The 13,713-nt window shown below is 49.0% G+C and overlaps 1 protein-coding gene across 1 annotated transcript in view; it reads left to right on the forward strand.

Moving 5' to 3' along the window:
* The window catches only part of HERC2 (HECT and RLD domain containing E3 ubiquitin protein ligase 2), a 319,306-nt gene that overhangs the window by 125,575 nt on the left and 180,018 nt on the right, over positions 1-13,713 (forward strand). Inside the window, exons 22-24 of the mRNA XM_038760185.1 lie at positions 1,725-1,910; positions 10,031-10,201; positions 13,643-13,713. The exon at positions 13,643-13,713 is cut by the window's right edge and continues 33 nt beyond it. Coding sequence (XP_038616113.1) covers positions 1,725-1,910; positions 10,031-10,201; positions 13,643-13,713 — 428 coding nt within the window. The remainder of the gene's footprint in view (positions 1-1,724; positions 1,911-10,030; positions 10,202-13,642) is intronic.

Genomic DNA, 13,713 nt, shown 5'->3' on the forward strand with positions numbered 1-13,713 from the left:
TCATCTAAAGCGTGTAGAGGTGCGGTGATTTCTTGCCAGAGCAGCAAGAGCGGTTCTCCTCCCTCTGCGGCCGCCGCCGTGCAATTTATGGGCAAGAAGAGATGCGGGCGGGTGGGAGGGAACCCCCAGAAGCACCCGAATCCGAACGGCGCCGGTTGTGCCGTCGGCCGCGCATTCGGTCGTATCTATCGAGCGCTCACCGCGTGCGGAGCGCCGGGCTAAGCGCTCGGGAAGTCCGAGTCGGCAGCATCCGGAGGCGGTCCCGGCCCGACGGCGGGCTCACCCTCTAGAAAGCGCTCGTCTGCGGTCGCAAATGATCGGGAGACGGTCCGTCCCCCCGGCAACGTGGATTAACGGTGGTATTCGCTACGCGCTCGCTATGTTCTAAGCGCCGGCGGGGTTACAGAGCGATCACCTTGCTCCCTGGCCCAGTTCCTTTTCCACAGGTTGGGAAGAAGGAGCCGGTGGATGCCGGTAAGGAGCGGCAGGGGCCAGATTTTCCCATTCCGGTCCCCTCCGGTGGGAGAAGGACCAGTTTTGAGAGCCCGGGAACGGTCCGAGAGGTTGGCCGTTGCCCACGCAAATGGCGGCGAATTTCGAGGCTGATCTTCTGCACTGAGGATAGATCAGTAATCATCATAATGATGATAATGGCGTTTGTTAAGCGCTTATTATGTGCAAAGCACTGTTCTGATAATAGTAATAATAATGATGGCACTTATTAAGAGTTTACTGTGTGCAGAGCACTGTTCTCATAATAATAATAATAATGATGGCACTTAAGTGTTTACTATGTGCAAAGCACTGTTCTAATAACAATAATAATAATAATAATGGCATTTATTAAGCATTTACTGTGTGCAAAGCACTGTTCTGGTAACAATAATAATGACAATAGTAAGGATGGCACTTATTAAGCGCTTACTACCTGCAAAGCACTGTTCTAAGCACTGGGGAGGTTACAAGTGATCAGGTTGTCCCATGGGGGGCTCACAGTCTTCATCCCCATTTTCCAGATGAGGGAACTGAGGCCCAGAGAAGTAAAGCGACTTGCCCAAAGTCACCCAGCCGACAAGTCGGCGGAGCTGGGATTTGAACCCACGACCTCTGACTCCAAAGCCCGGGCTCTTTCCACAGAGCCACGCTGCTTCTCAGTGCTAGGGAGGCTACAGAGTGATCCAGTTTTCCCACGGGGGGCTCCCGGTCTTCATTCCCATTTTCCAGGTGAGGGAACCGAGGCCCAGAGAAGTGAAGCAACTTGCCCAAAGTCACCCAGCTGACAACTGCAGCCACACAGCTGCTCAGAACAGTGCTTTACACGTAATAATAATAATAATAGTGATGGCATTTATCAAGCGCTTACTATGTGCGAAGCACTGTTCTAAGCGCCGGGGAGGTTACAGGGCGATCAGGTGGTCCCACGGGGGGCTCCCAGTCTTCATCCCCATTTTCCAGATGAGGTCACTGAGGCCCAGAGAAGTGAAGCGACTTGCCCAAAGTCACCCAGCTGACAACTGCAGCCACACAGCTGCTCAGAACGGTGCTTTGCACGCAGTAGCGCTTAACAAATGCCATTATTATTGTTATTATTATTAATTGGCGGAGCCGGAGTTCGAACCCATGACCTCCGACTCCAAAGCCCGGGCTCTTTCCGCGGCTGCTTTCTCATAGCGACGTATGCCGGTTGCAGCGAGATCTGTCGGTTGTCCCGTCCTGTTTCGTAGGTGTTCTTCTCCCCGAGCTGGTCGTCTCGATAGTGCTGCTGCTCAGTAAGAGCGCCGGGCTGATGCAGGAGGCGGGAGCCATCCCTCTGTTGGCTGGCTTGCTGGAGCACCTCGATCGGTTCAACCACCTGGCCCCCGGAAAAGACCGGGACGATAACGAGGATTTAGCGTGGCCTGGGATAATGGGTGAGTGCCCCCTGGCCCCCGGAAAAGACAGGGACGATAGATAACGAGGATTTAGCGTGGCCTGGAATACTGGCTGAGTACCACCTGATCCCTGGAAAAGACAGGGACGATAATGAGGACTTAGCGTGGCCTGGGGTAATGGGTGAGTACCACCTGGCCCCCGGAAAAGACAGGGATGATAATGAGGATTTAGCGTGGCCTGGAATAATGGGTGAGTACCACCTGGCCCCCGGAAAAGACAGGGACGATAACGAGGATTTAGCGTGGCCTGGAATACTGGGTGAGTACCACCTGATCCCTGAAAAAGACAGGGATGGTAATGAGGATTTAGCGTGGTCTGGAATACCGGGTGAGTACCACCAGGCCCCCGGAAAAGACAGGGACGATAACGAGGATTTAGCGTGGCCTGGAATAATGATGGGTGATTGTGAGTACCACCTGGCCCCCGGAAAAGACAGGGATGATAGATAACGAGGATTTAGTGTGGCTTGGAATAGTGGGTGAGTACCACCTGATCCCTGGAAAAGACAGGGATGATAACGAGAATTTAGCGTGGCCTGGAATAATGATGGGTGAGGGTGAGTACCACCTGGCCCCCGGAAAAGACAGGGATGATAGATAACGAGGATTTAGCGTGGCCTGGAATACTGGGTGAGTACCACCTGGCCCCCGGGAAAGACAGGGACGATAATGAGGATTTAGCGTGGCCTGGGATAATGGGTGAGTACCACCTGATCCCCGGAAAAGACAGGGATGATAACGAGGATTTAGCATGGCCTGGAATACTGGGTGAGTTCCTTTACTCTAAAATGGGACCTTCTCGAAAAACTCTGAAGCTGCCAAGGAGAAACATTCATTCATTCATTCATTCATTCAATCGTATTTATTGAGCGCCTACTGTGTGCAGAGCCGCCAGTTGTCAGCTGGGTGACTTTGGGCAAGTCACTCCACTTCTCTGTGCCTCAGTTCCCTCATCTGTAAAATGGGGATTAAGACTGTGAGCCCCACATGGAATAACGTGATCACCTTGTATAACCCAGCGCTTAGAACAGTGCTTGGCACATAGTAAGCGCCTAACAAATACCATCATCGTCATCATCATCATTGGGAATTCCAAGTCGGCAACGTATAGAGACGGTCCCTACCCAACAATGGACGCACGGTCTAGAAGGGGAGGCAGGGAACAAGACAAAATATATTAACACATTTTCGAGCCCTGGTTCCAACTGTTGGTCTGCTTTTCATTCGTTCAGTTGTATTTATTGAGCGCTTGCTGTGTGCGGAGCACTGTACTAAGCGCTTGGGAAGTCCAATTCGGCAATGTATAGAGAGGGTCCCTACCCAACAGCGGGCTCACGGTCTAGAAGGGGGAGACAGACAACAAGACAAAATATATTAACACATTTTCGAGCCCTGGTTCCAACTGTGGGTCTGCATTTCATTCGTTCAGTCGTATTTATTGAGCACTTGCTGTGTGCGGAGGACTGTACTAAGCGCTTGGGAAGTCCAGTTCGTCAACGTATAGAGACGGTCCCTACCCAGCAGTGGGCTCACGGTCTAGAAGGGGGAAACAGGGAACAAGACAAAATATATTAACAGATTTTCGAGCCCTGGTTCCAACTGTTGGTCTGCTTTTCATTCGTTCGGTTGTATTTATTGAGCACTTACTGTGTGCAGAGCATGTACTAAGCGCTTGGGAAGTCCAGGTCGGCAACGTCTAGAGACGGTCCCTACCCAACAACGGTCTAGAAGGAGGAAACAGACAAGAAGACAAAATATATTAACAAATTTTCGAGCCCTGGTTCCAACTGTTGGTCTGCTTTTCATTCGTTCAGTTGTATTTATTGAGCGCTTACTGTGTGCGGAGCACTGTATTAAGCGCTTGGGAAGTCCAGTTCGGCAACATATAGAGACGGTCCCTACACAACAACGGGTGCACGGTCTAGAAGGGGGAGACAGACGACAAGACAAAATGTATTAAGTTTTTGAGCCCTGGTTCCAACTGTTGGTCTGCTTTTCATTCGTTCAGTCGTATTTATTGAGCGCTTGCTGTGCGTGGAGCACTGTATTAAGTGCTTGGGAAGTCCAGTTCAGCAATGTATAGAGACGGTCCCTACCCAACAGCAGCTGCAAGGTCTAGAAGGGGGAGACGGGCAACAAAACAAGACGTGTGGACGGGTGTCAAGTCGTCAGAACAAATAGACTTAAAGCTAGATAATAATAATAATAATGGCGTTTATTAAGCGCTTACTATGTGCAAAGCACTGTTCTGAGCGCTGGGGAGGATACAAGGTGATCAGGTGGTCCCACCTGGGGCTCGCCGTCTTAATCTCCATTTTACAGATGAGGGAACTGAGGCGCAGAGAAGTTACGTGACTTGCCCAAAGCCACACAGCTGACAGCCTTCCCAGACTGAGCCCCTTCCTTCCTCTCCCCCTCGTCCCCCTCTCCATCCCCCCATCTTACCTCCTTCCCTTCCCCACAGCACCTGGATATATGGATATATGGCTGTACATATTTATTACTCTATTTATTTATTTATTTATTTATTTATTTATTTTACTTGTACATTTCTATCCTATTTATTTTATTTTGTTGGTACGTTTGGTTCTGTCCTCTGTCTCCCCCTTTTAGACTGTGAGCCCACTGTTGGGTAGGGACTGCCTCTATGTGTTGCCAATTTGTACTTCCCAAGCGCTTAGTACAGTGCTCTGCACATAGTAAGCGCTCAATAAATACGATTGATTGATTGATTGATTGACAAGCGGCGGAGCTATCGTTAACAAAATCAATAGAACGGGAAATGTGTCCAAGTAAAATAAATAGAGTGATAAATGCGTGCAAAGATGTATACAGGGGCTGTGGGGAGGGGAAGGAGGAGGAGAGGGAAAAGGGGGCTCGGCGTGGGAAGGCCTTCCGGAGGAGGTGAGCGCTCGGTAGGGATTTGAAGGGCGGCTGTGCGGAGGGAGCGGGCCGGGCCGGAGAAGGACGGAACGGAGGAGACGGAGGAGGGAGCGAGGGCACGGACCGATGGACGGCCTCGAAGCCGAGAGTGAGAGTGAGTGCTTTTCTCTGGCCTCGTCGGCGGAAGGGGGGCTGGGCGGGGGACGGGGATCAAAATCTCTTGAACGAAGGATTTCCAGATTGGCATTCATTCATTCAGTCGTATTTATTGAGCGCTTGCTGTGTGCAAAGCGCTGTACTGAGCACTTGGGAAGTCCAGGTTGGCAACGTCTAGAGACGGTCCCCGCCCAGCAACGGGCTCACAGTCTAGAAGGGGGGAGACAGGCAACAAAACCAAACAGGCGGACAGGTGTCAAGTCGTCAGGACAAATGGAATTAAAGCCAAATGTGCATCATCAACAAAATAAATAGAATAGTAAATATGGACACTGAGAGCTCACCTCCTCCAGGATGTCTTCCCAGACTGAGCCCCTTCCTTCCTCTCCCCCTCGTCCCCCCTCCATCCCCCCGTCTTACCTCCTTCGCTTCCCCAGAGCACCTGTATATATGGATATATGTTTGTACAGGTTTATTACTCCAGTTTATTTATTTTACCTGTTCCTATCTATTCTATTTATTTTCTTTTGTTAGTATGTTTTGTTTTGTCGTCCGTCTCCCCCTTCTAGACTGTGAGCCCGCTGTCGGGTAGGGACCGTCTCTATATCTTGCCAACTTGGACTTCCCAAGCGCTTAGTCCAGTGCTCTGCACACAGTAAGCGCTCAATAAATGCGATTGATTGATTGATTGATTGATCAGATGTTTCCCAAACCAGAGGAAACGCGCGTCCTCTTCCTTGGGAGGATTGTAGGTTAGCTTTAAGGAACAGCGTCCTGTCTGATTTCTCATTGGCATTCAATGCGAATGCCTTTTAGACTGTGAGCCCACTGTTGGGTAGGGACTGTCTCTATATGTTGCCAATTTGTACTTCCCAAGCGCTTAGTACAGTGCTCTGCACATAGGAAGCGCTCAATAAATACGATTGATTGATTGGTTGATTCAAGAGACGTTTTGGAGTCACCTTCTTGTGGGGTCTTTAAATTTAGGTGAGGTTCTCATCCCAGAGGATAATAATAATAATGATGATGGCATTTCTGAAGCGCCTACTATGTGCAAAGCACCGTTTTAAGCGCCGGGGAGGTTCCAAGTTGATCCCACGGGGGGCTCACCATCTTCATCCCCATTTGACAGATGAGGGAATTGAGGCCCAGAGACTAATAATAATGATGATGGCATTTGTTAAAAACCTACTATGTGCAAAGCACCGTTTTAAGCACTGGGGAGGTTCCAAGGTGATCAGGTGGTCCCACCGGGGGCTCACCGTCTTCATGCCCATTTGACAGATGAGGGAACTGAGGCCCAGAGACTAATAATAATGAGGATGGCATTTGTTAAGCGCCTACTATGTGCAAAGCACTGGTCTAAGCGCCGGGGAGGTTCCAAGGTGATCAGGTGGTCCCACGGGGGGCTCACCGTCTTCATCCCCATTTGACAGTTGAGGTAACTGAGGCCCAGAGACTAATAATAATGATGACGGCATTTGTTAAGAACCTACTATGTGCAAAGCACTGTTCTAAGCGCCGGGGAGGTTCCAAGGTGATCAGGTTGTCCCACCGGGGGCTCACCGTCTTCATCCCCATTTGACAGATGAGGGAACTGAGGCCCAGATACTAATAATGATGATGGCATTTGTTAAGCGCCTACTATGTGCAAAGCACCGTTCTAAGCGCCGGGGAGGTTCCAAAGTGATCAGGTGGTCCCACGGGGGGCTCACCGTCTTCATCCCCATTTGGCAGATGAGGTAACTGAGGCCCAGAGACTAATAATAATGATGACGGCATTTGTTAAGAACCTACTATGTGCAAAGCACCGTTTTAAGCACCGGGGAGGTTCCAAGGTGATCAGGTGGTCCCACGGGGGGCTCACCGTCTTCATCCCCATTTGACAGATGAGGGAACTGAGGCCCAGAGACTAATAATAATGATGATGGCATTTGTTAGGCGCCTACTGTGTGCCAAGCACCGTTCTAAGCGCCGGGGAGGTTCCAAGGTGATCAGGTGGTCCCACGGGGGGCTCACCCTCTTAATCCCCATTTGGCAGATGAGGGAACTGAGGCCCAGAGACTAATAATAATGATGATGGCATTTGTTAAGAACCTACTATGTGCAAAGCACTGTTTTAAGCACCGGGGAGGTTCCAGGGTGATCAGGTGGTCCCACAGGGGGCTCACCGTCTTCATCCCCATTTGACAGATGAGGGAACTGAGGCCCAGAGACTAATAATAGGGGGAAGCAGCGTGGCTCAGTGGAAAGAGCCCGGGCTTTGGAGTCAGGGGTTGTGGGTTCAAATCCCCGCTCCACCACTTGTCAGCTGTGTGACGTTGGGCAAGTCACTTCACTTCTCTTGGCCTCAGTTCCCTCATCTGTAAAATGGGGATGAAGACTGTGAGCCCCTCGTGGGACAACCTGATTACCTTGTATCCATCCCAGCGCTTAGAACAGTGCTTTGCACATAGTAAGCGCTTAACAAATACCAACATTATTATTATTAATAATAATGATGATGGCATTTGTTAAGCGTCTACTTTGTGCAAAGCACCGTTCTAAGCGAGTGAAGTGACTCGCCCAAAGTCACCCAGCTGACAATTGGCGGAGCCGGGATTTGAACCCATGATCTGTATATATGTTTGTACATATTTATTACTCTATTTATTTACTTGTACATATCTATTCTATTTATTTTATTTTGTTAATATGTTTTGTTTTGTTCTCTGTCTCCCCCTTCTAGACTGTGAGCCCACTGTTGGGTAGGGACCGTCTCTATATGTTGCCAACTTGTACTTCCCAAGCGCTTAGTACAGTGCTCTGCACACAGTAAGCGCTCAATAAATACAATTGATTGGTTGATTGATTGACCTCGGACTCCAAAGCCCGGGCTCTTTCCGCTGAGCCACGCTGCTTCTAGACGTCTAAAGGCAGAGGGGTAGGTGGGCTCTGTAGTTCATTCATTCATTCAATCATATTTATCGAGCGCTTACTGTGTGCAGAGCACTGTACTAAGCGCTTGGGAAGTACAAGTTCCATTCCCTGCTGTATCCCCCCAATGGGCTCCTTTTATTTTCTAGACCATGAGCTGTTAGGTAGGGACCGTCTCTATATGTTGCCAACTTGGACTTACCAAACGCTTACTACAGTGCTCTGCACACAGGAAGCGCTCCATAAATACTAATGAATGAATGAATGAATATTTGTTACTCTATTTTACTTGTACATATTTATTCTATTGATTTTATTTTGTTAATTTGTTTTGTCATCTGTCTCCCCCTTCTAGACTGTGAACCCGCTGTTGGGTAGGGACCGTCTCTATATGTTGCCGACTTGTACTTTGCAAGCGCTTAGTACAGTGCTCTGCACACAGTAAGCGCTCAATAAATACGATTGAATGAATGAATGAATGAATCCCCCTTCCCTGGCCCGCAGCACCTGGCGCCGTATCCATAATATATTTGTTTTTATTAATATCCATCTCCCCCTCTAGACGGGAAGTTCACTGTGGGCAGGTGATGTGTCTCTTATATTGTTGTTTTTATATTCTCCCAAGCGCATGGTGCAGCGCTCTGTGCTCAGGAAGCGCTCAATAATAATAATAATAATAATAATAATAATTATGGGGTGGTATCTCAAAAAACGAATGTGAAAGGCCAAGAGTTACGACGTTACGAGTTAAGACCCCAAAAATCTGGTAGGTGCAAGTAACATAAATCAGTATATATTACTGTAGTAATAATAATAACAATGATGCCATCTATCTATTTATCATAAATATAATAATAACGGCATTTATTAAACACTTACTATGCGCAAAGCACCGTTCTAAGCGCTGGGGAGGTTACAAGGTGATTGGGTTGTCCCATGGGGGGCTCACAGTCTGAATCCCCATTTTACAGATGAGGGAACTGAGGCCCAGAGAATAATAATAGTAATAATAATGATGGCATTTATTAAGCGCTTACTACGTGCAAAGCGCTGTTCTAAGCGCCGGGGAGGTTACAAGGTGATCAGGTTGTCCCACGGGGGGCTCACAGTCTAAATCGCCATTTTACAGATGAGGGAACTGAGGCCCAGAGAATAATAATAATGATGATGGCATTTATTAAGCACTTACTACGTGCAAAGTGCTGTTCTAAGCGCTGGGGAGGGTACAGGGCGATCAGGTTGTCCCATGGGGGGCTTACAGTCTTAATCGCCATTTTACAGATGAGGTAACTGAGGCCCAGAGAATAATAATAATAATGATGATGGCATTTATTAAGCGCTTACTATGTGCAAAGCAGTGTTTTAAGCACTGGGGAGGTTGCAAGGTGATCAGGTTGTCCCACGGGGGGCTCACAGTCTTAATGGCCATTTTACAGATGAGGGAACTGAGGCCCAGAGTATAATAATAATAATAATGATGGCATTTACTAAGCGCTTACTACGTGCAAAGCGCTGTTCTAAGCACTGGGGAGGTTACAGGGTGATCAGGTTGTCCCACGGGGGGCTCACAGTCTTCATCCCCATTTTCCAGATGAGGGAACTGAGGCCCAGAGAATAATAATAGTAATAATAATGATGGCATTTATTAAGCGCTTACTACGTGCAAAGCGCTGTTCTAAGCGCCGGGGAGGTTACAAGGTGATCAGGTGGTCCCACGGCGGGCTCACAGTCTTCATCGCGATTTAACAGATGCGGTAACCGAGGCTCAGAGACGTGAAGCGACTCGCCCAAAGTCACCCAGCTAAGTGGCGGAGCGGGATTTGAACCCGTGACCCCTGACCCCAAAGCCCGGGCTCCTTCCACTGAGCCACGCTGCTCGGCGAGGAAGGGACGGCAGCCTCCGGAACGGAGCCATTTTGCCCCCGTCGCATCTATTCTATTTATTTTATTTTGTTAATATGTTTTGTTTCGTTGTCGGTCTCCCCCTTCTAGACTGCGAGCCCGCTGTCGGGTAGGGACCGTCTCTATACGTTGCCGCCTTGGACTTCCCAAGCGCTTAGCACAGTGCTGTGCACACAGTAAGCGCTCAATGAATACGACTGATCGATCGATCGATTGTTTTCTTTTTCTGCTTCCCCGTCCAGGGTCATTTTTCACAGGGCAGAACTGTCGAAATAATGAAGAAGTGACGCTCATACGCAAGGCCGACCTCGAGAACCACAATAAAGATGGAGGATTCTGGACGGTGATTGACGGGAAGGTGTATGACATCAAAGATTTTCAGGCGCAGTCCCTGACGGGGAATAGTATTCTTGGTGAGACCGGAATTTCTCATTTATGGGTTAGAAATGGCGCTCGCCGGTGAGGGCGTCTCCTCCCCGCTCTCTGTCGTCGTCATCATCATCCCAGTGGTATTTATTGATTTCCTGTTCTCTCGGAGTTTGAGCCCCACGTGGGACTGGGACTGTGGCCAACCTGGTTGTCTTCCGTCCACCCCGGTGCTCAGTACAGTGCTGGGCACCCAGTAAGCGCCGTAACATACATCATTATTACCATCGTCGCCATAATCATAACAATGATGCCATCTGTTAAGCGCTTACTATGTGCCAAGCACTGTTCACTCAGAGTTTGAGGCCCACGTGGGACAGGGACTGTGGCCAACCTGGTTGTCTTCTATCCACCCCGGTGCTCAGTACAGTGCTGGGCACCTAGTAAGTGCCGTAACATATATCATTATCACCGTTGTCATCATAATAATAATGATGATGGCATCTGTTAAGCGCTTACTTGAATGAATGAATGATTACCATCGTCGCCATAATAATAACGATGATGGCATCTGTTAAGCGCTTACTGTGCCAAGCACTGTTCACTCGGAGTTTGAGCCCCACGTGGGACAGGGACTGTGGCCATCCTGGTTGTCTTCTATCTGCCCCGGTGCTCAGTACAGTGCTGGGCACCCAGTAAGTGCCGTAACATATATCATTATCACCGTCGTCGTCATAATAATAATGATGATGGCATCTGTTAAGCGCTTACTTGAATGAATGAATGATTACCATCGTCACCATAATAATAATGATGATGGCATCTGTTAAGCGCTTACTATGTGCCAAGCACTGTTCACTCGGAGTTTGAGCCCCACGTGGGACAGGGACTGTGGCCAACCTGGTTGTCTTCTATCCGCCCCGGTGCTCAGTACAGTGCTGGGCACCTAGTAAGCGCCGTAACATATATCATTATCACCGTTATCGTCATAATAATAATGATGATGGCATCTGTTAAGCGCTTACTTGAATGAATGAATGATTACCATCATCGCCATAATAATAATGATGATAGCATCTGTTAAGCGCTTACTATGTGCCAAGCACTGTTCACTCGGAGTTTGAGCCCCACGTGGGACAGGGACTGTGGCCATCCTGGTTGTCTTCTATCTGCCCCGGTGCTCAGTACAGTGCTGGGCACCTAGTAAGTGCCGTAACATATATCATTATCACCATCATCGTCATAATAATAATGATGATGGCATCTGTTAAGCGCTTACTTGAATGAATGAATGATTGCCATCGTTGCCATAATAATAATGATGATGATGGCATCTGTTAAGCGCTTACTATGTGCCAAGCACTGTTCACTCGGAGTTTGAGCCCCACGTGGGACAGGGACTGTGGCCAACCTGGTTGTCTTCCGTCCACCCCGGTGCTCAGTACAGTGCTGGGCACCTAGTAAGCGCCGTAACATACATCATTATTACCATCGTCGCCATAATCATAACAATGATGCCATCTGTTAAGCGCTTACTATGTGCCAAGCACTGTTCACTCGAAGTTTGAGCTCGACGTGGGACAGGGACTGTGGCCAACCTGGTTGTCTTCTATCCACCCCGGTGCTCAGTACAGTGCTGGGCACCTAGTAAGCGCCGTAACATATATCATTATCATCGTCTTCGTCATAATAATAATGATGATGGCATCTGTTAAGCGCTTACTATGTGCCAAGCACTGTTCACTCGGAGTTTGAGCCCCACGTGGGACAGGGACTGTGGCCAACCTGGTTGTCTTCTGTCCACCCCGGTGCTCAGTACAGTGCTGGGCACCTAGTAAGCGCCTTAACATATATCATTATCACCATCGTCGTCATAATGATAACGATGATGGCATCTGTTAAGCGCTTACTATGTGCCACGCACCGTTCTAAACGCCGGGAGGGATACAGGGTGATCAGGTGGTCCCACGGGGGGCTCCCAGTCTTCACCCCCATTTTCCAGAGGAGGGAACCGAGGCCCAGAGAAGCGCAGCGACTTGCCCAAGGTCACCCAGCGGACCTGTGGCGGAGCGGGGATTCGAACCCGTGACCTCCGACTCCAAAGCCCGGGCTCTTTCCCCCCGAGCCAGGCGGCTCCTCTGCGGCATCGTCGTTATTCTTGGGAGGCTCGCCCACTTGAATCGCAAGACACGAATGCGCAATTAGAAAAGGCCGAGCGTTAAGAAAAATCTGGAAGGCGCAAGCAAATTAAATCAATATATAGTATCGTAATAATCATTCAGTCGTATGTATTGAGCGCTTACCGTGTGCAGAGCACTGGACTAAGCGCTTGGGAAGTCCAAGTTGGATAATAATAATAACAGTGGCATTCATACAGTGTGCGAAGCACCGCTCTAAGCGCCGGGGAGGTTACACGGCGATCGGGTGGTCCCCCGGTGCGGGGGGCTCCCGGCCTTCGTCCCCATTTTCCAGATGAGGGAACTGAGGCCCGGAGAAACACTGACGAACAGGAGCGGAGCGGTAACCGGAGTGGGCGGCTGGGCCAGGCCGGTGGGAAGACCGGGATTCGTCCAGGAAGGCTTCCGGCAGGAGACGGAATCAATCAATCAGTCAATCAATCAATCGTATTTATTGAGCGCTTACTATGTGCAGAGCACATAGTACAAATTGGCAACACATAGAGACAGTCCCTACCCAACAGTGGGCTCACAGTCTAAAAGGGGGAGACAGAGAACAAACCCAAACATACTAACAAAATAAAATAAAATAAATAGAATAGATATGTACAAGTGAAATAAATAAATAGAGTAATAAATATGTACAAACATAGATACATCCCAGCTCCGCCACATGTCTGCTGTGTGACCTCGGGCAAGTCACTTAACTTCTCTGAGCCTCAGTTACCTCATCTGTAAAATGGGGATTAAGAGTGTGAGCCCCATGTGGGACAACCTGGTCACTTTGTATCCCCCCCCCAAGCGCTTAGAACAGTGCTTTGCACATAGTAAGCGCTTAACAAATGCCAACATTATTATTATTATTATTATACATATATACAGGTGCTGTGGGGACGGGAAGGAGGTAAGATGGGGACTCGGCGCCAAGGCGTGGGATTTTGAGTGGAAGGGTGTATACACACATATATATATATATATGGATTTATTACTCTATTTAATATTTATTACTCTATTTTCCTTGTGCATATTTAGTCTATTTATTTTATTTTGTTAACATGTTGTGTTTTGTTGCCCACCCGCCCACACATTTTGTTCTGTCGTCCGTCTCCCCCTTCTCGACCGGGAGCCCGCTGGCGGGTAGGGACCGTCTCCGTACGTTGCCGACCCGGACTTCCCAAGCGCTCCGTCCGGTGCTCCGCACACGGGAGGCGCTCAGTAAATACGACCGGGTGGGTGAATGAATGAATGAATGAATGAATGAATGAAGGGTCGCTTTTCCCTGACGGCTCACGTGTTCCTTTAACTTTGCAGCTCAGTTTGCCGGCGAGGATCCGGTTGTCGCCCTGGAAGCAGCGTTGCAATTTGAGGACACCAGAGAATCC

This window comes from Tachyglossus aculeatus, chromosome 18 (assembly GCF_015852505.1).
Source record: "Tachyglossus aculeatus isolate mTacAcu1 chromosome 18, mTacAcu1.pri, whole genome shotgun sequence".
Classification (NCBI taxonomy): domain Eukaryota; kingdom Metazoa; phylum Chordata; class Mammalia; order Monotremata; family Tachyglossidae; genus Tachyglossus; species Tachyglossus aculeatus.